Source organism: Fistularia commersonii, chromosome 21 (assembly GCF_037954325.1).
Source record: "Fistularia commersonii isolate RoL2024-O1a breed Wild chromosome 21, RoL_Fcom_v1.0, whole genome shotgun sequence".
NCBI lineage: Eukaryota > Metazoa > Chordata > Actinopteri > Syngnathiformes > Fistulariidae > Fistularia > Fistularia commersonii.
In genome coordinates this window covers 10,153,887-10,175,635 of record NC_141304.1, presented here as the reverse complement: position 1 = coordinate 10,175,635, position 21,749 = coordinate 10,153,887, and the positions used below count along the sequence as shown (strand labels likewise).

At 39.9% G+C, this 21,749-nt stretch overlaps 1 protein-coding gene across 1 annotated transcript in view; it reads right to left on the bottom strand.

Annotated features, from left to right (window-relative positions):
• cntn2 (contactin 2) overlaps window positions 1-21,749 on the bottom strand; it is a 36,961-nt gene that overhangs the window by 7,655 nt on the left and 7,557 nt on the right. Inside the window, exons 2-18 of the mRNA XM_086168535.1 lie at window positions 14,507-14,622; window positions 13,404-13,545; window positions 11,544-11,719; window positions 11,227-11,322; window positions 10,872-11,081; window positions 10,067-10,169; window positions 9,807-9,988; window positions 9,574-9,710; window positions 7,469-7,598; window positions 7,232-7,382; window positions 4,341-4,468; window positions 3,839-4,014; window positions 2,533-2,653; window positions 2,014-2,172; window positions 1,703-1,852; window positions 1,419-1,489; window positions 321-558 (exon numbers count right to left, since the gene is read on the bottom strand). Of these exons, the coding sequence (XP_086024661.1) occupies window positions 321-558; window positions 1,419-1,489; window positions 1,703-1,852; window positions 2,014-2,172; window positions 2,533-2,653; window positions 3,839-4,014; window positions 4,341-4,468; window positions 7,232-7,382; window positions 7,469-7,598; window positions 9,574-9,710; window positions 9,807-9,988; window positions 10,067-10,169; window positions 10,872-11,081; window positions 11,227-11,322; window positions 11,544-11,719; window positions 13,404-13,545; window positions 14,507-14,564 (2,428 nt within the window). The 5' untranslated portion in view covers window positions 14,565-14,622. The remainder of the gene's footprint in view (window positions 1-320; window positions 559-1,418; window positions 1,490-1,702; window positions 1,853-2,013; window positions 2,173-2,532; window positions 2,654-3,838; window positions 4,015-4,340; window positions 4,469-7,231; window positions 7,383-7,468; window positions 7,599-9,573; window positions 9,711-9,806; window positions 9,989-10,066; window positions 10,170-10,871; window positions 11,082-11,226; window positions 11,323-11,543; window positions 11,720-13,403; window positions 13,546-14,506; window positions 14,623-21,749) is intronic.

The following is a 21,749-nucleotide window of genomic DNA, read 5'->3' as shown; positions in this document are numbered from 1 at the left end:
AGCATTCACTCACTCATTCAAATTTAATAAAGAAACATCCAGCTTTTCACCCTTTCATTCACACATCATAGAACGACTTGTAAACATTCGTCCTCTCATCCACATATACAGACAAAACCATTCATCCTTTCATTCACTTCATCCACTTATTTACACATTGGGGCAAATGAGGGTCTATTGCAAACCGACTGCATGTTTTTGCACTGTGAGAGGAAACAGGAGATCTTCCTGCTGTGAGGCGCCACCTTGCTGCCCAGCAAAGCTAAATATAAAGTGCAGCGTAATAGCATGCCCGGAAAATCAAAACAAAAGCAGCTCACCTTCCTCTGCAGAGTGGACCACAGCGATCTGGCTGAAGGGCCCCTCTCCCCGGTGGTTGTAGGCCTTTATCTTCACGTCAAATGGAGTGTAGGGAGTCAACGTCTGGTTGGAATAGACGTAGCGTGAAGACTCTACGTGGGGGATGCGGGCCAACATCCACGACCCCGGCTCGTCCCTCCTCTTGAATGCCAGGATGTAGCCGAAGCCATCACCGTTTTGATACTCCCTGGCCATGGGCTGGAGTTTCACACACACACACACACACACACACACACACACACACAGGTCAGGTACTTCATGGGGAGGAAATCTTAACATGGCATTACTCGAATATATGAGATCAGATGAGAGATGACGTATTTTAATGATCCCATGATTGGGAAATTGTTTAGCAGCAACAAGACATACAAGGACAAGACAGTGACAAGCCAAAAATACAAGAAAAATAAATTTCATAAATAAACCTGAAGGGTAAAATAATAAAGTATTATATGAATAAATAGATAAATAAATAGATATTCCAAAGTGTTACAATGCAAAATTCCTCAATTTTGTTTTCCATAACAGACACCGAATACATGCCAAGGAATTTTGCTCCATGATTTGCGTGAAATGCTTGTCTTATTTGTAGTTTTTGCCTCGTTAGAAATTTCAATGGGGGTTGAATTCTTATTGATTTAGCAGGACTTCTGCTTCTGAAGGCCGTCATCTCTTGGTTTCTTTCCAGGTCATTTTACGGTGACCGCTTCTTTTCAGAAATGTAATTTCCAAACCAATCTGTCGACCGTTTCCCCACAGATATTCCTGGCCATTTCTTTCTGATTTTACAAACCACTGCTTTGGCTTGGATCCGCCGGTCATTTTGTCCAATTTTGAGCAGAATTGTCTCGCGGGATTGGCTAAATTAACAGAAAAGGGGTTATTTTGGACAGGGAACCATGTTTGGATGATCATAAATATCTTATTGAAAAAATACACAGCTGTGATATGAAATCACAATTTTAGAATATGAAGGAGATTGACTGTAATGCTTCAGGTTCCTTTCTGGATTGCTTAAAAAAATTGAATACTTTGAGTACAACATGCATTCTCCTTACCGTCCATGTGACGATGAGCTCGCTGCGGTCTCCGCCTCCTCCTCCCAGTCCGCTGGGGGCAACTGTCGGGCCTGAGGGCCAATAAGCACAGTCAGTAACTTTGCGTGCATCTTCTTCCCGATCTAGCATGCTGTACTGCCTCTTACTATCCCACTCGGCAGCAATGGAGATATATTACAATATGCAGCTCTTCAGACGCAGCGCTACATCTCACCCGCACCTCATTGATCGGTAACCTGACCTTTTTTTTAAATTATGCGTTTGGCCAATGCGTGCAGCCTCACCTGCCTGCTGTGTTCGTATCATATGCGACGGCATGCTGGGCTCCCCGCTGCCCAGGATGTTGCTGGCGATGACCTGGAATTCATAATCCATCCAAGGCACGAGGCCCACCACGCGGGCGGACTCCGCATTCCCCTCGATGTTTGCCGGCTCTGAGGAAAACATCAAACAGCAGGCGTTGCCAATATATGTGCTAAAACAACGGGGAGTGGAATACAAGAATGTACCACTCCCTCTAAGTGCATTATCATTTATCACTTAAATATGTTTTTTTTTTATGTATCTAACCCTTCAATAATCCGCCAAAGCCCACCTGTCCTCATCCTCTTCCACTCGGTTGACAGCGACGAGCGACCCATAATCACGTATTTGCCGATGGGACTGTGGTTGTCATAGCCACGGCTCCATCGGAGCTCCACCGATGCCTCGGCAACATTCTTCACCAGCAGACCTCCGGGGGGCCCTGGAGGGCCTAGATACATGACACGCAACATGTTAAGAACATACTGACTGCCTACATTATATATATATATTATTATTATTATTATTATTACTATTATTAAGAATAACAATTACAATAGTAGTAATTGTATTCATTATTATTATTGTTGTTGTTATTATTAGTAGTAGTATCAATATTATTATAACAATAAATAACAAATTATTATTATTATTGTTATTATTATTATTATTATTATTATTATTATTATAATAAATGTTTTTCAGTCAGAAAAGACTACGGGTAGCAATGATAACTTTATGTTTGTCTGTGCCCTTTTCCAAGAATAGTGCTCAAAGTCTTAGTTCGGTCTCCTTTATGCTAATACCTCACCTCGAACCACCAGTTTGGCTGACGCTGTGGCGCTGTCCACCACTGTCTGAGCCGTGCAGACGTAAACCCCAGCCTGACTCAGCTGAGCATTCACTATCAGCAAGTCTCCAATGTTTTCCTTCTGAAAAGTTGAATAGATGGCGACCGATAGATGCCAATCACAAAAAAAAAAACAGGTAAATCAACGTCGCATAAGAAGGGACAGTTCTTTTGTACATCCATATTCAACAAGAACAATCAAATGACAGGAATCAGTGTAACAGGATGAATACATGACTCCTTACAAATAAGCTAACTTTTATGGGTATGTTAGCACCAGAAAATATGATGAGATTCAAAACAGTTCTAGCGAGCAATGTTTTCCCATTTAAAAAAAACTGTTAGAGCCCGATCACCTGGTCAGACCTTCATTCTCTGGCTTGATCAACTGCTGCCTTTCACCACTTTTATTATGATACCGACTCACACCAGCAGCCTTGTCACTTGATTATTAGTTTTTTTATATGTGTTTGTATATGTATGTGTATATATACACATACATGTATATCTACCAAAGAGCTCCACTGAACGTCACAGGAGGTCTTTCCTACCTGAGGCTATCAGACTTTTTAATTCCTCTTCCCTCAGCCGCAGGGAATCTTCAATCTTTGTAGTTACTGCTAACAGCTAAGACAATTTATATTTCATTATATTTCTTATTCTTCCTCCTTTCCACTATTATCTATTACTGTTATGTCTTTACTTGAAACTCTGGCACAACAATTTCCTTCGGGATTAATAAAGTTGTTCTCATCTCTCATCTCTCATATATATATATATATATATATCCATATACATGTGTATGTGTGTATGCATGTATCTATTTATATATACATATACATGCATATGTGTTACGTATATGTATTTTTTGGATATATATTTATGGTGTCCTTGAGTGTCAAGGCCCCCCAAATAAATGCGTTATTATTATTAATATTAGTAGCAGTGCTCTTTCTACCCCGACCGGTTGAGGCAGAAGGCCGCCCCAATAGAGATCAGATTTTTCCAATGTCTTGGGCCACAGTAAAAGGCTGTTGTTCACAGTTGCGAAGTGCTTCCTTGGGGGGGGAGTTGAAGCAAATTATAAATAACTTCAAGGACAGCCACTGAAAGAGCGTATACGTTAATACTTCTGTGTAACTCTTGGATCTAAATCGAACCCCTTAATTATATGAGCAACCTTCATTGCAAACATGTCAAATGAAGGAAAAATAACTGAACACGCTTTTTCATATTTCAATCTACCAGATTGCAGAGCGGCACTCACCCCCTCCACCCTGTGGTACGGCCTCGACGAGTCCTCCAGATCCAGCAGGACCCCGTTGAGGGTCCAGGTGAAGGTCAGATCCATGGTGGGATCGTGGGAGGCGTGACACTGCAGCGTCACGTTCTCTCCCTGGTTAATGTCAGCGTTGGAAGGAGCCAAGGTGATCTTGGTGGCATCTAGATTTTTTTTTAAACAGAAAAACAAAAGTGAACTTGGAAAATAGAACAGAAGAGCAGAAAAGAAAAATGTAGTATTTCGGCAATTTTGATGAAATGTAAATTTATTATAAGAAAAATGCTTTGTTTGATGAAAAAAGAAGCTGTCATGCTTAGCCTATCACGGCTGCTGCAGTGGCAGGAAAATTGCAGAAATCAATAAGAAAAAAAAAAAAACACAACAATAAAAAATCTGTCTATTTGGACAGTTCCAACTCCTCAAATAAGCTCCTTTGGCAGGGAAGATCTTTCAAGGAATCAGAAATGGCTCGGGGGCCGTTGCGTACCTCGGACGGACAGGTGTCCGGTGCTGTTGGCTTTGCCCAAGTAGTTCTCGGCGAAGCACGTATATTTTCCCTCGTCGGCCCTGCTGATGTTGTAGATCCACAGGATGCCATCTGGAGTGACCGCCACCCTGAAAAACACCAAAAAAGTAGATTGGGAGCATTAAGTCATCCTATCTAATAAACATTATTCGCTATAGTTGCCAGAGCTTTGGAATCTTTAGTTCTTATTATCACGTCCACCGGCAGTTGCCACATTATTCCAGAGACAAATGTCACCCGCATAAGTTTACTAAATTTATCCAGCCATCGCCATCCGGACCAACCCCCACCGCTCCGCAGCCAGTCTCGCTAGGTTTAAAGTTGAATTTTAATGAGATCCTGATTCACTGCCTGATGATTCCCAGGAGAATGAGCTGTTTTGCTAAAACCACCAAATTAGTGCTTTATATACCATTTCTTCAATGTTGTTGTTTAGTTCTTTGTCCTAGTATGAAAAGGGACGTAAATACCAATACAGTACTTTCAGCATGGAACAATTGAAACAATCAATGCAGCATGCTTTTTTTTTCTTTTTTTTCTGGCTATTTGATGATAATTTACTGCATTTGAATCAAGTTTCCTGGCCTCTTCTATGTGGCCAATCAGGTCCTTCATGCGCTGCCTGCTGTGCCGGGATGACATGCAGTGGCATGCTGGGCTCCACTGCTACCCGCTGATGACCCGCAATTCATAATTCATCCGGGGCAGCGAAGAAAAGGATTGTATTATCTAAATATATTCTAGATTTATCTAAACTCGATTAAAAAAATTTGATGTGTGTTAAAAAGTTACAGTGTTGTAGTGTCAGGCTGCTTGTTTTTTTCACACTTAAAAACATGGTGCCTATTTTATTTTTTAATCAACATTAATAGATTAAATATATCTAATATTCCAGTTGGATTGATGACATGCACTGTGAAGCAAGTGATTGATAGGTTAGTGCGGTCGGGTTTATGACCATTGCTATTTCCAATGAAAAAGTGGAATTCACACTTTCATGGATGACTTAGCTACAAAACCTACACAAGAGAATGACAGAGAACGTTATTTTATACTACTCAATATCCCTTTTGCCCCTCGATGATATTCTATAACAACAGTGATTTCTATACTTTCTGGAACTAAGCGCGAGCTCCTATGATTTGCCTCCACAACCATGATTATTACCAGCAAAACAACAACTTGTGACAGAACACAGACGTCACAAGGGATGAAATCTTATTCCTTATCTTATAAATAAAATCTAAATAGCTCGCGGAGCCAAGAGTTGGGCAATTTTGAACCTCAAAGTGGAAGCTGACATGTTTTCGTGTCTTTTTTCCACATATAATTTCAGATTTAGATGTAAAAACAGTACAAAGAATGTGTACAGGAATATGGCCAGAGAAAATATAAACAATCAGACGCTGTATAATAAACCCTTTATTTGCAAATGGTCTTTTTTTCATCATGTTGATAAAGTAAATATTGATAATTCTTTTATACTGAATTATCTCCTGCTGATATCAAACAGTCGGGAGAAAATTAAAAAAGAAAACATGAAAAAAAAGACAATAAATGCTTAGAGCCTTGAGTTCAGTTTTGGTGCAGCTTTCTTTAACATCTAGTAATCCATTACTCTCTCTTCTTTATAGTGTTTGGGGCTTTCAAACTTCATTTCTTTTTTTCCCTATCAAAAGATCAATATTAGAAATGAACAAACACTCAGCTGGGTTACAATTTATTCATGCATCTATGCCGGCATCTGATGAAATCAACAGTAATAAATCTTCTTATACAGACACTGCGCTGCTGGAAGCTGCATACCAGTGTTTCATTTGGCATGAGGATAAAGCTGCTCCTGCTTTAATGAGTTACATCTCGCGGTTTCCCAGCTTTGTTGTTTGCTTTGCTGAATTTCTGTAGCATTACTCCGAACTAAAATAATACAAAGATGCCTTTTTTTTTTTATTGTTTGTCTAGAGTTCAGACAACCCGAGGCACAAATCAACCTATTGAGAGATTTGAAAAGTGTGCGCTTGAAATACTTAATCATAACTGTGTGAACAGATTCATGTTTATATTTAAAAAAAAAAAACAAGTTTAATCCATTTAATGTACATTCAAAGAGTCTCAATTAATTTATTGAGATACATATATTTTACATTTCATAATGGCCTCGAGATTCATGGAAGTTATTCAATGGCAACCGCTGACAAAATGATGACACATGGACTTTGTAGTTTTGCCAGGAGACTTCTGTTAGGGGATAGACTGTAAATCAGCCTGTCTGATCTAAACATGAGTTGTGTTTCGCCCGAGAGGAAAATTTTGGATGGAGGAACCGCATGCAGAAAAAATGATCAAATACTGGGAACCCCAGGGGTTGCTTTTTGTTCTGTATATCACTGATTGAAGGGACTCCTGGTATTCTGTGTGAAGCCTTGTCCTCTGATGACAATGTTGTTAAAGTTAAAAATGAATAAACACAGATACTTGATATTCAAAATCAGTTATCACTATAGATAAAGAAAAACACATTCTTTGTAGAATAAGTAAAGATAATTTTCTATGACATAGGGACATTTTCTGCTGCACCAGAATCACGTATCAAGGCAACAACAATCTAAACGGCATCAGCTATTATTGTTCTTTCTTTAGACATTTTTAAATGTTCTTGTTGACTATCCCGCTATGCAATTTTACCTTTTCAGATGGTGATGTTATAGATTTTTGGAGCTAAAGCAAGAATTTAATGGGATAGCATGAGATATGATACGTTGCTCTTTATCAGATGAGCTCTTTATTGATCAGCTGTTTTCAAGGTTTTTCCAGCTTTTCTAGGACATGAGAAGAAGAAGTGCTTCTGGTACCTGCTGCTGTTGGTGAGCAACTCGGTCCCACGGCTCCAGAACAGGATGGGCTTTGGGGCGGCTCGAGGACGGCATTCGATCATCACCTGACCCCCTCTGGCTGCGGGGATCAGTTTCCGCACCGGATTTGACCTGAAGTCTGGGGCTTGGACTGGAAAAGGAAAGACAAATGGGGTCATTACACAGCACGGCGGTCATGTAGGACCGTGTCCTGAGCCGTTGTTTGCCCCCCTCTACCTTGGACCCTCAACTCGGCGGTGGAGTAAATAGTGCCGTGCTTGTTTTCTGCCACACACTGGTACATTCCAGAGTCTTCCAGCGCCAGGCTGCTGATTTTTAGACGGGCTCCATTTACTTCAACTCGGTCCTAGGACGCAGTCAGACAAGAAGGATGAGCGGGGATGGGCGGGGACACTTTTTCCAACTCAACTTTTTTTGTTCAAATGCACTTTGTGACTCATCTAGGAGTCATCCTCAAAAAAAGACCGATCCCCAGCTTTGATTAGCAGAACTAAGTGAAAAGTAGGGTGTTATGACTTTCAAAACACAAGGTATAAATGCAAGTGCGAAAAATGCAGGATCATCGTCTTCTTTTTTTAAATGTACGTGCTGCAAAAAACTTATCGTGTGAAAGCAACATGAATCATAACTGTGATCAGCACAATATATAATAAACTGAAGAACACAGCTTTAAAATAAGAATGTGCAGATGAAGTAGAACAGTATGGTCAAGGGGAGTTTTTCCCTGTGACAAGCAACCTGAAAACTAAATTTGAAAAAAAAAACAAAAAAACACACAAAGTACAGATTTTGTCTGTAAACAGAAACAAAACACAGACAGTATTCTCTGTTGGCTCTGCCTGCTTGCCGATTTCAAAACAAAAGATTCAGGGCGACGACACACTTAGAATCTGCCTTATATAAGGTGACGCACTTCAAGGGGTGTTTTTCCAAAGACGTTTGAGGGAAAAACAACAAAATTCTTCTTTATCTCAAAGTCCATTGTAAGTTCTTTTGTTTGGCTCTCTACAAGTGCCATCTTTATTAGTGCCTGATCAATTATACATTTATTCATTCATTGACAGTTTTGATGAATCATTTGAAAAAAAAAAAAAATCAACAATTAAACACGAAGAGACCGGGTATTAAGATCACCAAAAAAGCGTAAAAAAAAAAATGACTGAATAGGAGAACTCGTTTTACAAAGCAAACAGAGATTGACAGCAATGACTGATGAGTTTAACATAATCCCATGTAATGAATAAATTGAGCGTTACCCATCTAAAGTGCCTTTGAGAGGATGAGCGATATCGGAAATCCCTTTGGGAAGAAGATAAAGGAGGAAAAAATAGCTGACCTTTGAAACGATAATATAGGGGATTTTGCATTCAGGTGTGTATTTGACCCAAACTCTGCTTTGTTTTGTACTGTGGGAGGAATCTGGAGAACCCTGTTATTATTTTGAATAATAATAAATATATTATCATATTATTATTATTATAACAGAATAAGAATATGAATATAGTTGTTATACTCTTATGGTTTCATTTTGTGCATAAACTACTTTCCATTTAAAACTCAAGTTTCACCCACATTTCATGAAGGAAAGTAATAGTACATTTTTTTACTGTTCCAAGTGTCCATCTGATAGGACAGGAGTACTTTGGTAGTCATGGTTACACCATACTTACAACTGACATTTTTTTGGTTATTTTTTTATTGGGACCTTTGCAACTTCAACCAAATTCAACAAAACCCAATTACGGGTGTGAAAATTACGGGAAAAAAAAGAGGATGTTTGGCATGAATTCATAAATAAACCAAAGCCAGACTTGCTAAAAGAAAGTCAAATAATATAGAATTCACCTTTATTCTTAGGTGTCGAAAAATAGCATCAAGGCATATATGCAGAAATGAGTAAGGAAGAGACTACACAAGTTAGGACTCAATAAGATGAAACTAAAAATTAGTCATCATAACAAGCTACGTGAAAATATTCCCCCAAAAACTTTGGAATTTCTGGGCAATTGAAATTATGTATAGAAAGAGGTTGGATTATGATGTTCACATGAACGTCAACGGCAATCAGTTGTGTATCTGACGAGTGATTTTCATGACATTTTAAAAATTATTGTAATGATGCGTTTTATTTAAGGCGTTATACTCTGCACTTAAGGTCACCGGAAAGTCATATAAATATATGCAAAATGTAGATTTCACAGAAACAATAAAAATAAAAACAATGAAGGAAACAACGTGGTAAATGTAAAAAAAGTAAAAAAAAATTATAAAAATTAAAAATTAAAAAATTCAGGTAGAGGTGGCGTGTGTGTGTGTGTTACCTGTGTAGCAAGAGGCTGTCCGTTACGTAGCCAGCGGACAGACGGTCGTGGTTTACCTGCCGCTATGCAGCTCCAGTGCAGCTCTGAGCTGATCTCCACCTCCGAGTCACTCATCACCTGCAGCCACTCGGGCTGAGCTAAAAACATCCAACATAGCCCAGCGTCAAATCACTGTTGTGGAAAAAAAACACGTCGAGATGTCGACATGACATGAAGCAACGTCACACACCAACCTTGCACGGTGATGCGCCCCTGGTGCGTGTCGACCCCCTCCGAGTTGGAGGCCTCGCACTCGTACACGCCCTCATCGTCAAAGGACAGGTTGGGAAGGGTGAGGGTGGGCTTCTCTGTGCTCGGGCCCGCCTTCGACGGCATGAGCCCGTCCACCTTCCTCCATCGTATCTGCGGGACTGGACTGAGAGGAGCGAGGACATGTTAGGGGAGGATCCATCTACTTACAGGAAAGAGGCCTCGCAGGAGTGTCAGGACGTACTTTCCATAGGCAAAGCACTCTAGCTGGACGTTGTGTCCCGCCAGGGCGTATGTCTCGGCCGGGAAGCGAACTTTGATGGTTGGAGCGGACTTCCTGGGATTGGCTGCGGTCATGCAAAGACATGAGGAAAATAAAAAAAGAACTGACAAGTCGGTTTCAAAATTGTTAATCAGGAGGTCGGACACTGATGTGCAAAAATGAATTGCTTAGGATTTTCGAAGGACTCTGTGAAATATTTGCAAGAATATTTATACAAAGAAAATTGCTTAAAAAAAATTCCAAGAGGCCAACAAAATGATAGAAACAATAACAAAATGCTGGAAATCTGGAAATCAGTGACATTAAAATCAGATATATACAAAGGAACTTTATAATGACTTGTAGGATTTTTCTGTACCAAATAATCAAGATATTTGAAAGGCTAAAAGAGGAGGTAACAAAAATCGGCTACAGGGTACATCAGATCAGCATACAAAACAAATAATTCAGGATCAAGAAATGACCCTGGGCTTCAGAGAGATTTAAAAAAGAAAGAAAAAAAAAAAGGAAATCACCTGAAATCAGCAGATTTTACACAAAAAGACCCAAACACATCAGTAAGAAATTAACCAGATGTTGCAAGCAATCTTGAAGGACGTAGTTGAACTTAAATTAAGCGGGACGTGTTCGAAAAAAGGCAAATCTGGCAGCTGGCGGGTATTTAATTTCTCTTTCCATTACACTCACAACGAACACTGGCACTGCCGGTAATGAGATCATCCATGGTTCAGGAGAAACATCCAAACGCGAGGAAGAAGCCTCCTACCTTCACCGAGCACTGTTAGCTGGTTGCTCTTGCTCAGAGTGCTCTTGGTGCTGATTTCAAGGCTGATGGTGGCAAAGCAGTAGTAACTGCCCGTGTCATTGGGCTCGGCTTTGGCAACGTACAGGTTCCCCGTCGCCTGGGATATGAACCAGCGGCCGTCTTCCTTCACGAAGTTAGGGAAATCGTTTAAAAACCACCTGTAGGACACAGCTGTGGGGAAGAAGAGAACGGTAGGGACTTGGCTGGGGTTGAGGTTGGAAACTAAGGCCCGGCGAATGAATAGCACGTTCCACGATGCGCCGTCACTGGGTAGTGAGGAGGTGTTCTGCGGGGGGCGGCGGGGTAGACGGGGTACCTGGGTAATGTGGAGGTGGCTGGCAGGCGAGGAACGTCCCGACACCTTCGTACGCCGTCTGAGGAGTCCTGTTGTGTGAGGGGAAATCGTCCAGATCTGCAGGGGGCAAGACAGGACGTACATCGTGGTACCATTGTGAAGGTCAAATCATGACTGCATGGAATAGCACAACAGCACTACGAGGGATCACATAAAGCCTCAAAAGTCAGAATGAGAAATAGAATAAAGTGCAATATTTAAATGTCGTTCTTCGTGTGGCTGTGGATTTGTGATTTGGTTTAATGCACCGGGACCGCTGCAGTTTTCCTTATACTCACAGCCAAATTTGATGTTGGCAGCGCGGCTGATGATGGTGCCGCAGCGGTTGACGGCCAGGCACTGGTACGAGCCCGCATCTCGACTGGACTCGGGACTGACGATCACCAAGTTCCCGGCGACCAGCGAATAACGAGGATTCAGACCCAGCTGGACCTCCGACCCGTTTACCAGCCACCTGCATAAACAGGTTGTGAAACTTAAAAATGATGCAGCGCACCAAACGCGCTGATATTTCTAGGCTGTTCTGACGACAAGACATACAGATAAAGTTCAGGCCTTTCCCTAATTTGTGCACATATATATATTCATGTTTATACATATTATATATTCTGCTGCTGATCCGGCACCCAGAGCCATCGGGCGAGAGGCGGGGTACACGTGGACTGTCATCGGTCAATCGCAGGGCCACATACAAGGACAGACAACATTCACTCACTCACTAATTCGGGGCAATTTTCACATTTTTTTTTTCCAATTTGCCTGCTGCATGTTTTTGGAATGTGGGATAAAATTGAGGGACCAGGGTCCTTCATGCTGTGCTGACCAGTACGCCACCATGCAAATAAATATTTTATTTAAATTTTTTTTTTTTTGGATGTCTATATGTTGAGTGTCCTGTAACGTGCACTAAATAAGTGTGAGTGGATTGAATACTAAGATATTCAAATAATAAAATGGTTCCTATAGTCGTGTATGTGTGACTGTGCCGCTGACATTTATAAACCCACTTGGTCGACTGATATTAACGCCTGTATTAACATTGTCTGTCAACTGGATGATAATAATGGAACGGCCTGTTAGTAGCACCGCAATGAAGGAACGCACCTGTTTTCTAGCATTCAATACCTAGCTATTAGAATAATGGGTCGATTTGTTTTATTTATTAATTTTTTCAAGGCCAGTCTGGTGCTGCGAGTGAAGTGCCGCCCCACTCGATAATGTGAGAATCTGAATATGCGGCGTTTCTGTTTTAAAAGATAACATCACCAGCCACAGCTATATTGCATGTCTGATTCATGTTAAAGTGTATTTAATAACATTTACATTTGTGGGGGAAAAATATTAAAACAAAGTAAAATAATTAATTAATCAACCTCATAATCTAACAAGCTGTTTTATAATTCTACTGAAAAGCTAGGAGGATATGTTTTGTTTGAAAAGGATTTTCTAACACAGATAAGATTTTATTGGTAACAGTATTTAAAGTTTTCCAAAAGCCTATTGGCTTCCAGCTCAGCTTTTTTTGTCAGAATGGACTTTGTGACTCATCAAAATAAAGCTTGTGAAGCCTTATTTTGAGATTTTTAAATAACCATGAATAGTTGAATAGCGTCTCAGAATCTGAGATCAGAATCTTTTATGTCTTTGGGCATAAAGAGACACACAGTGAACGCTGGCGCTTCTTCCTGCCGCTGCTCACCGGTTTCACGCCAGTTACTAACGTGTACTTACCAGTACAGTGTGAATGAGTGTCAAGAAATGCACCTTCAAATAAAATGCATTATTATTGTTATTAGCATTATTATTATTATTTTTATTATTCAAACATACACCCTCTGCAGTACCTCCACAGATCCCAAGGGACTGCAGACCCCCCGTTTAAGACCTCTTGAGTTGTGGAAGGGCATGCAGTTGCATAGTCAGAGACAGCTCGGAAATAAAACAGTCCATATTTAAATCAAATCAATCCGTTTTTTTAAAGAGTGTTTCTTATTTGCACATTCTGAGAAGGATGCACGTATTTCGGTCACTTCAACGGCCCAGACCAGGGTTTGCACCATCACCATGCTCAGGTTATAAAGTTCAAATAAGGGATGGGGGGGCGGGAGGACGTGCGGTCGAGTTGTGTGTGTTCCTACCTGTAGGAGACGGCCGGACTGGCTCTGGCCTGGCAGCTCAGGACCACCTTCCCCTCACTCAGGCCTTGTGGGTAAATCACACTTGATGGCTGTTGCTCAAACACCGGGCCCGTGTCATGACCGGACACACACACATCTCCACCTGGAGGTAAGGCCAGGAGAAGTACACACCGCTGTCTTATTCACTTCACTATCGCATCCATTGCTGTTTCCCTTTAAAAGTGAGTTTTATTAGTAATAATGAGATTTGTTTTTCCACATATAAGGACTGGCAGCCATAAGAGTAGCCGGAATAGTTGTCATAGCAGCAGTAGTATTATATTTATCACTAATGTTACCTCTGCCCGGGAGGTCACCGGCATCTGTTGAATTGTTAATTTCACAGTTTGCCATTGACCAAAAAAAAAAAAGAAGACCAAGCATCCAAGGAGAAAAGTTAAAACAGCTCGTATGTGTGTGTTGTCTTTGTGTGTGTTGTGTGTCCAGCGGGAGGAGAAAGACGCATGGCTGCACATTTCGACAAACTGGCCGAGCTCCGTCCTTTCAACATGAGCTACAGCCATTCTGCATCCATCATTCATGGCTCTGGCGCATTTTTCAGCGCTGAGACACGGCTGGTGAAAGAGAGGGAAAATGGTGGACTTGGAGAAAATTGAATTTCCTGTAGCTGCCATCTAAAATAACAATCATTAAATTTTAAATAGGCCCTGAAGCCCCCCAGATAAGCTACACCCTTCCATTTAACTTGTGTATCTTTCTCACCGAGGCATTTATTAGTTTCTGTATTTCAACTTCTTGTCAGCTACACCTTTTATTTACCACAAAACATTTTTTCCCGATAGTTATATTGACTTTTACACGATCAATCATTTCAGAGGAAATTAGAGGACTTAAATGAATAAAAACAAAGGCATTAAATAATTAAAAAGATACTTCCTGTAGTGAGAGGAATATTACTTTTCAAAAAACCAAAAATATAGCAATGTAATTGGTGCGATGCAACACATTATCCATGTTCGAAGGTATCAAGGACAACCTATGGAGATAACTTTGCATATGAAAGGGAAAAATAGAAAGGGAGTGAGAGAGATGATGGAACTTGCCAAAAGCATTCTTTACTGTTGCAGAGCTGACAGCCAGCAGGAACAGCAGTAACCCCATCTTGTGGTTCCAGCTCACTAGGAAATGCGATGGGCCGTGTTTCCGGGGCGTATCCAGTCTGCATGGAGGAAAAGACTAACATTAACATTTCAGAAAAAAACATAAACTAGCACCCTGGTCCCTGGGGTAAAATAAAGCCGGCATTTTGAAAGTTTCAGTCAGTCGGAGGCAGGAGTCGGAAACCGTTGCATCTCTTTGGAAAAATCATTGTTACTTATTTCAATCAAACTGATGATTCTGTTTAGTGGGTGTCATTTTCGAACAGTTTTGACAGGACGAGGACATTTTTCAAGAAGGACATTTTCAATAAATCACTTTTCTTATACTTTTCACAAATCACAAAAAGGCTTCATACGCTTGCCTTGTCTCTTTCAGTATATTTTTGGTAACATATAATTAATGTGTAATGATACCACTGAATTTATACACATTTAGCTGTCCAAGGAATGGCCCCATAAATCATAAATCGACTTTCCTTGAAAGCAAGCAGGGCTGACGCAGTGGAGGGCTGGAAGTCAAGTGACAAACCCGTGCATCGGGACAAATCTCCAATGGCACAGAAAAAACAATTTTGGGTGTGAAATAAATTCACGTCTAAGATTCTAGATGAAAATCCACAGGTAGAAAGTCTAAAACCGAGCCAATCGTGTCACTCACTCTATGTCACATCTGTTTATGAGCATACAATTACCGCTTTGGTCAATGCTTTGGTGTTTCAGAGACATACTTAGGGATTCATTATTTCTCCCCCATCATTTTTACAGACACTCAGAAAACTGTCAAATATTGTTATTGTAGCTTGCGAATCCACCTGGAAAATAATTTATTTTTGAAAAAGAAAAAAAAAAAGCACTTCCTGACTATCTCTGAGACGTTGGTACCTGCTCAGTTGTGCACAATTGTTTTCAGAGAAATGGTTCAGTCCTCACAATTTAAGCATTTTGCAGGCACCTTTGTCAGAGTTTAAGAGGCTGACTGGAAAAAAAAAATGAATAGTGCCATGAGTGCATCCTGAGTTTTCATCAAACTACGTCTGCATAGAAATTAAACTTTGTTATTCGAGTCCAAAATGGCCAGGTAGGTTCAGATCAAACCAGAATTCAATCTTTCAAATTCTGTTTTTCTTTTTCTTCAAAAGACCTATACAACAATTGTTATCCTTTCTTCTCACAGCCAAAATCTGGCAATACATCCTAAATCCTGCAGCTTGGTTTCACTTTGTATGGGGACGGATTCTTCAAGCCCCATGAGGACCACTGACCTCACAGATTGTCTTGAAGGCGAGAATAAGAGAATCATAAAGAGCTAGGCCACGAAATCAGTTTAGGTTTTAAAGAAACAGGAAGTGCAGAGTGAAATATTACATCCCAGACAGGCAACCCGTTTACCCTGGTGAAAGCGAAGGTCTAAGATACCCAATCCAACCTCATTGGGCCTCCGTGTTGACATTTGCTTTACAAAGAAAAAGAGAAAACATTTTTGGAACCGAACATTCCCGGTTTGATTCCCGGCTCCTCCTCATGTGTCGAAGTGTTTTTGAGCAGGACACTGAACGCTGAACTGCCCCCCTGGCACTGCTAGATGGCAGCCAACTGCTCATGGTTTATCCATGAGAAGGAATTTCCCACAGGAGATTAATAAAAAATTAATGATTATTATATATCTATTATTATCTCTACACCGCCACCTAGTGTATGTACTGCTTGACAACCATGGAAACACAGCACGTACTGGTAATACGTGGGCAGTGACGTTTGACAACAATTGAAACAGGCGCACCCACCTTAGCTTACATATCATAATATTACAAAAATTCACTTTTCTTTGCTTATGACACCTAAAACCTTTCCGCAAATCTTTACCGACTCAAAACTCGCTAAAAATATTCGCTAAAAGTAAGCTTTTCAGTCTGATCTCTTTCCAAAAAAGTTGATGGGGGGAGGAATGATAAAGAACAGAATATGTGAGTTTTAACGCTGTATGAATAATGAATACATTTCCCTCATGGTCAGTTTTCAACGGTGAACCTTGCTGAAGACACATCAAAAGCAGACGTTTTCCCACATGAGCTCCCATCAGACCATCATGTCTGCTGGCACTGACAGCAGTCTAGAGCTGTGTGGTTTATCTGTGTAGCCCTTTATTCTCTGTCCGCGCCATCTGAGTCTAATAAGACGAATCCTGAGATAACAGCAAAAGGAGGTGAGTCTTTCACTGTCAAAAAATGTGGCCCCTGAGCAATAATTTGAACCTTGTCTTTTTCTTGCTCCAGTTGGTTAGCGAAGTCTGCTTTATTTAGGAGACAAAAATGGTGTTATATCTTTTGACATTAGGCTGGCTTTAACACCATACACATAGCCATCTAGAAGAGTTGAAAGATTGCATATTTCCACAGACATGCCTCGGGTGTTAATACGGACAGGCTGCTATGGGTTTAAAAGTGTTTTACGACATGCTTCCATAACATGAATAAATAAGTTCCGTGAAATGAGAAAAAATTGGGATTAAACATTCTGACTTCATCCTGTCCTGGATTACCCAGAAAAGGCAGAGTGATGTTACAATAAACCTCCTCGCTTTCTGTGGAAGCTTCAGTCTCTTCATCCGTCCCCGGTTTGCGCCAGACCGGCACTACGACCGTAACTATTTCTGACGAACTGTGTCATCCAGTGAACCTTTAGTGTTAGCAAGTAGTTTCCCTGAACACGGCGTGTTCTAAATGAATCATCGACAGTTATCAACTGTGCTATGTCAGTGTGCAGCTCTGGAATCTGAAATAAAACACCAGTTTCTTTAAAGATTTAGCATAGTGAACATTTACTTATTCAGGATGTTCTGCATCAGTCATGAAGGAATTACCATGTGAAATTGGTTTCGATCTCCATCCGCATCAGACCACACGTGTTAGAACAATAGGCACCCCCAACCTCACAAATTTATAATCAAAAATTTTATCTTGGAGAGATATTTTGATGGCTGTGCTCTTATTCTACCAACTGGAAAAGAAGCTGCTTTTTGTAAATTAGAACCTGTAAAATGATACTGATACACATTATTTGGTCTGGTTTTAAATGTCTCATAGTGTCGCAAGAGTAAATTACAATTTTAAATAAACTACTGTTCACTAACTATGGATCGACAGCAAATGAATGTGGCTGCGCTGGTGGCTGATCAAGACAACATCTCGTATCAGTGATAATGGATGGAACGACTTACATTTAGCCTAAAGAGGAACGTTTTTCCTGAAGAAGTTGTGAGCACGTCTGAACTGTGTTAAAAATGTTTAGTGCAAAAATTTTGCAAAAGTAGTTTTCTTTAAAGCATGATCCAAACACATATTTCAATATTTGATATTTGTGTGTGACACAATCAGAGCCAATCATCAGTTCTAAAGGTGAAAAAGCGAATAAGAATGATTAGTCCTTGGGGAGTCACTTCCACAGATAATGAGACATCAAGCACACACACACACACACACACACACACACACACCAAACACACACACACACACACACACACACGCACATATACAGGTTCCATCCCGCAGCTTTGAAGGTGTTTTCACCTTTGCTCAGAGCGTCTGAGGAAACCGCTTCGAAGATAAATTTGTGAAAACTTTGTTTGTACATGGAGTTTGTTGTATGTGGTGTGCTTCTGATTCTCTGTAAACTTCTGTGATGACACTGTTAAGCTTTTTGTGTTGTAGCCTTGCTGGAAAAGAAAAAAGAAGGAAAAAAAGGAAACATATTCATCAGTGTATCTATCTTTCAATCTTTGTATATATGTTGTATATATAAATGAATGTGCTTAAAATAATAGATTGAGACATAGCAACACAAGCACCAAAATGTATTACTTCAGCTAAATATGGTATTTTTTTCCAGTCAAAAAAATAGCAATACAAATAAACAATACATTCCCTCAATCATAATTGGGAAAAAATAAACTGAAAAAGCTTAGATGCACACACATAGCAGGTATTTGGTCATCTGCACACGCACCGTAGTGAGGATATTAAGAGAAGAGGAAAGATCATGACAGCTGAGTTAAACATAGCTAAACAAAAGTAATGGCGGCTATCAGTTCATTCTGCAGACATCATTAATTGTGTTACTTCTCGGCTGAGCACCGCCAGCGGTAATGGCGTGGCGTGGTGCCTGACAGACCCAACAGCTGGTGACTCACTCATCTAATGTGGCTTCCACGTCAATTATTAATGACGCGAAATTATACATAGTTACTCTTACTATTCCACTATGCAAGAAACTGCTTTGTCTTGGAAACAGATTACTTGATAGCATAAAAAAATAAAACATTGTTCTGCTATGGGATCATAATTGGACATCGAAGTGAATTATAATGTGCTTTTCCAATGGCCTCAATGTCGCCATGGACTATGAAAATGAATTTCCGAGAGACTGGAAATATTTATTGGAATGTTTACTTGGAGGTGGATTTTAAAAAGTGTTGCGAAGAAATGGAACTGAAATTAGAAAAAAAAATGTTCAAGAAAGTTGGGGAAGCGTCTCCACGTGAGTGGAAAATTACCTTGAAATCAAAGGAAAATTGCGTATTCAATAGTAAGAAAAAATAAAGAATCCCCAAAACAGGAACGCATGTTTCAAATGGAAAATAGAAGGTCCATTAAGATAACAATTTGCGGGAAGTTCAGTAATATTAGCAGACCTTGAAAATGTGATTTGGAAAAACACAAAATAAAGTAAAATGTTGGATGGAATTGGGGGATTGACCGTGAAATGCTTCCATGTTGAAGTTTGGCGTTGCTGTTGGGTATCGTGGAAAACATTATGGTAAGACTTAGTTTGATACTTTTTTGGAGGATTTAGTTATTTAACCCTTCAATAAGCTATTGGGTCAAAGATGCATCCCAATCCCAGTCAGTAACTAACATTCATTCTTTCATTATTAACGCTTATCCTGTGGTCAAGGCTGGTGGTAACTGGAGCCTATCCAAGCTTATAATAGTTCCAAATTGCGGTTTAAACTCTAAATAGAACAATTGGGAACAAGCATGAAGCGAGAAACGCGATATTGTTTGGATATAATTGGAAAAAATTCAAATACCATAATTTTTGGACTATTGAGCACACCTGAACATAAGGTGCACAGACTAAAAATGACTAAGTAAATATGTGTGAACATTTATAAGTTGCACTTGTCTATAAGCTGCAAGTGTCTACGTTGTAACGTGAGATATTTACACAGAGACCCTTTTTTTAACTTTTAATTAAATACATACCCGTAACATCCACAACTACATACTGGAATTGCTTTTTTTCCAAACAGTGAATGCAACATGGCTGATAAAAAAGATTTATAATAAATGGTACAAGGAAAAGTCCATTTCTATCCCCACTTTATCCTGCTCCAGCCTCTTAAGAGTCAGAATTGAACAGCCTCAAAATGTTACTGTAATTTCATCGGTCCAATGTGACGAGGCTAAATGTTTTGGCGACATGAAGATCGTCAGCCCCCAAAAAATCCATAATTTAGCCGCATCATTGTTTAAACAGCGGTGTTCAAAGCGTGTGAAAAAAGTCGTGGCTCATAGTCCAGAAATTACAATATAGATTTTTTTTTTTACATTTTTATTTCATAGTTTTTTTTACAGACATTCATTCAGTCTACATAAAGCTAATCCCCCATGCGGGGTTGGGTATGCAGAGGTGGGGCTGGAGCCTGAACCCATCTATGCCGTGCCCCACCCTATTTAAATTATTCGCAAGGTAAAAAATTTTCAGATTAAACATGAAGAGATGCAGGCCATTAAGATCCCCATAAAAGAAGAAGAAAGATTAAACTTAATAAGAGAGCTCGTTTTACAAAGCAAACAGAGACCATAACAGTAATGACTGATGAGTTTCACATAATCGCATGTAATGAATAAATTGAGCGTTACCCATCTAAAGTACCTTTGAGAGGATGAGCGAAATCTGAAATCCCTTTGGGAAGAAGATAAAGCTGGGGAAAAAAAATAGCTGACCTTTAAGATGATAAAAGGAGTATTTTGCATTCAGGTGTGTATTTGACTCAAACTCTGCTTTGTACATTTTCCGGAATACTTGAACAACTTGACTGAAATAACATTGAGGACTTAATTCCAGAATAAATGTCAGAGCCTTTCAGCCCAATGTGTATTCAAAATGCCTTTTGATCATCTTCTTCATATCTTGTATGTTTGTCTGGTGTCTGACCTTCACAAAGACCCGCTTGGGATTTTTTTTTTTTTTTTTTTCAATATTTTCTCATCGTCTAAGTTCTTCTTTCTGTTGCTTTAACGCAGATTCTTTGTTTCACGGTGGCTTTAGAGGATATGGGCTCGCTACGTCAATGACACTGGAACAGAGCTCATTTTAAGGATTACGTCCCCTGATCTGGACCGGGACTATCCTTCATGGTGTCCTCAGAGCGATCCATTCATCTTCTCACAGAACTTAGCCAAGTTACTGAAGTATTTGTTTTGTATTTGCCGAGAGCCAATCAAAGCGCCCTTTCAATTAGTCCCGTAGAACTCTTCTCCCACAGCCTTCAAAACATGAGTCCGTGACTAATATTCCATCATATTTTTGCTTCTTTTCACATGTATTCAAATTTCTTGCCCAACCTTCGCTGTTGTCACAAGATTCTGAACGTGAAATTAAATCATCTGTACTTTTGTCCAGCCTTTACTGAACATAAGTTAACCAAGGTTCCAGTTTCATTCCAAATCCTGTGAGTAATATTGATAATGGATGAATGAATTTAAGAGAAAAAAAAGTCAAGCGATACCCCTGTATATTTGAATCCCTCCCGACTATATTGAAACTATACAACTGAATGACAGATTGAATGGTTGCGACTGGTCCAGGGTGAACCATGACAGATGGATTTGCGACCCTGAGGGGGGGTACAGATAATGAATGAAGAAAAGATTTATTGCTGGTTCATGAACGGCAAGTTTATTTGTCTGACTTCGATCCAAATGTAGAACACGATTTTCTTCATGGGTCCAACTTCTTCTTTTGAGCTATGCTTTGTTTGTATGACTCAAGTCATGTATACTAATATGATGATTCACTCTATTCAAAGATATTACCATTTAGTCCAAGTACCATTAAAACCAAACTAATTTTTTTCCAATAAATGTAAACATGTATTCCTGAACCTGTTCACAGATATATACTG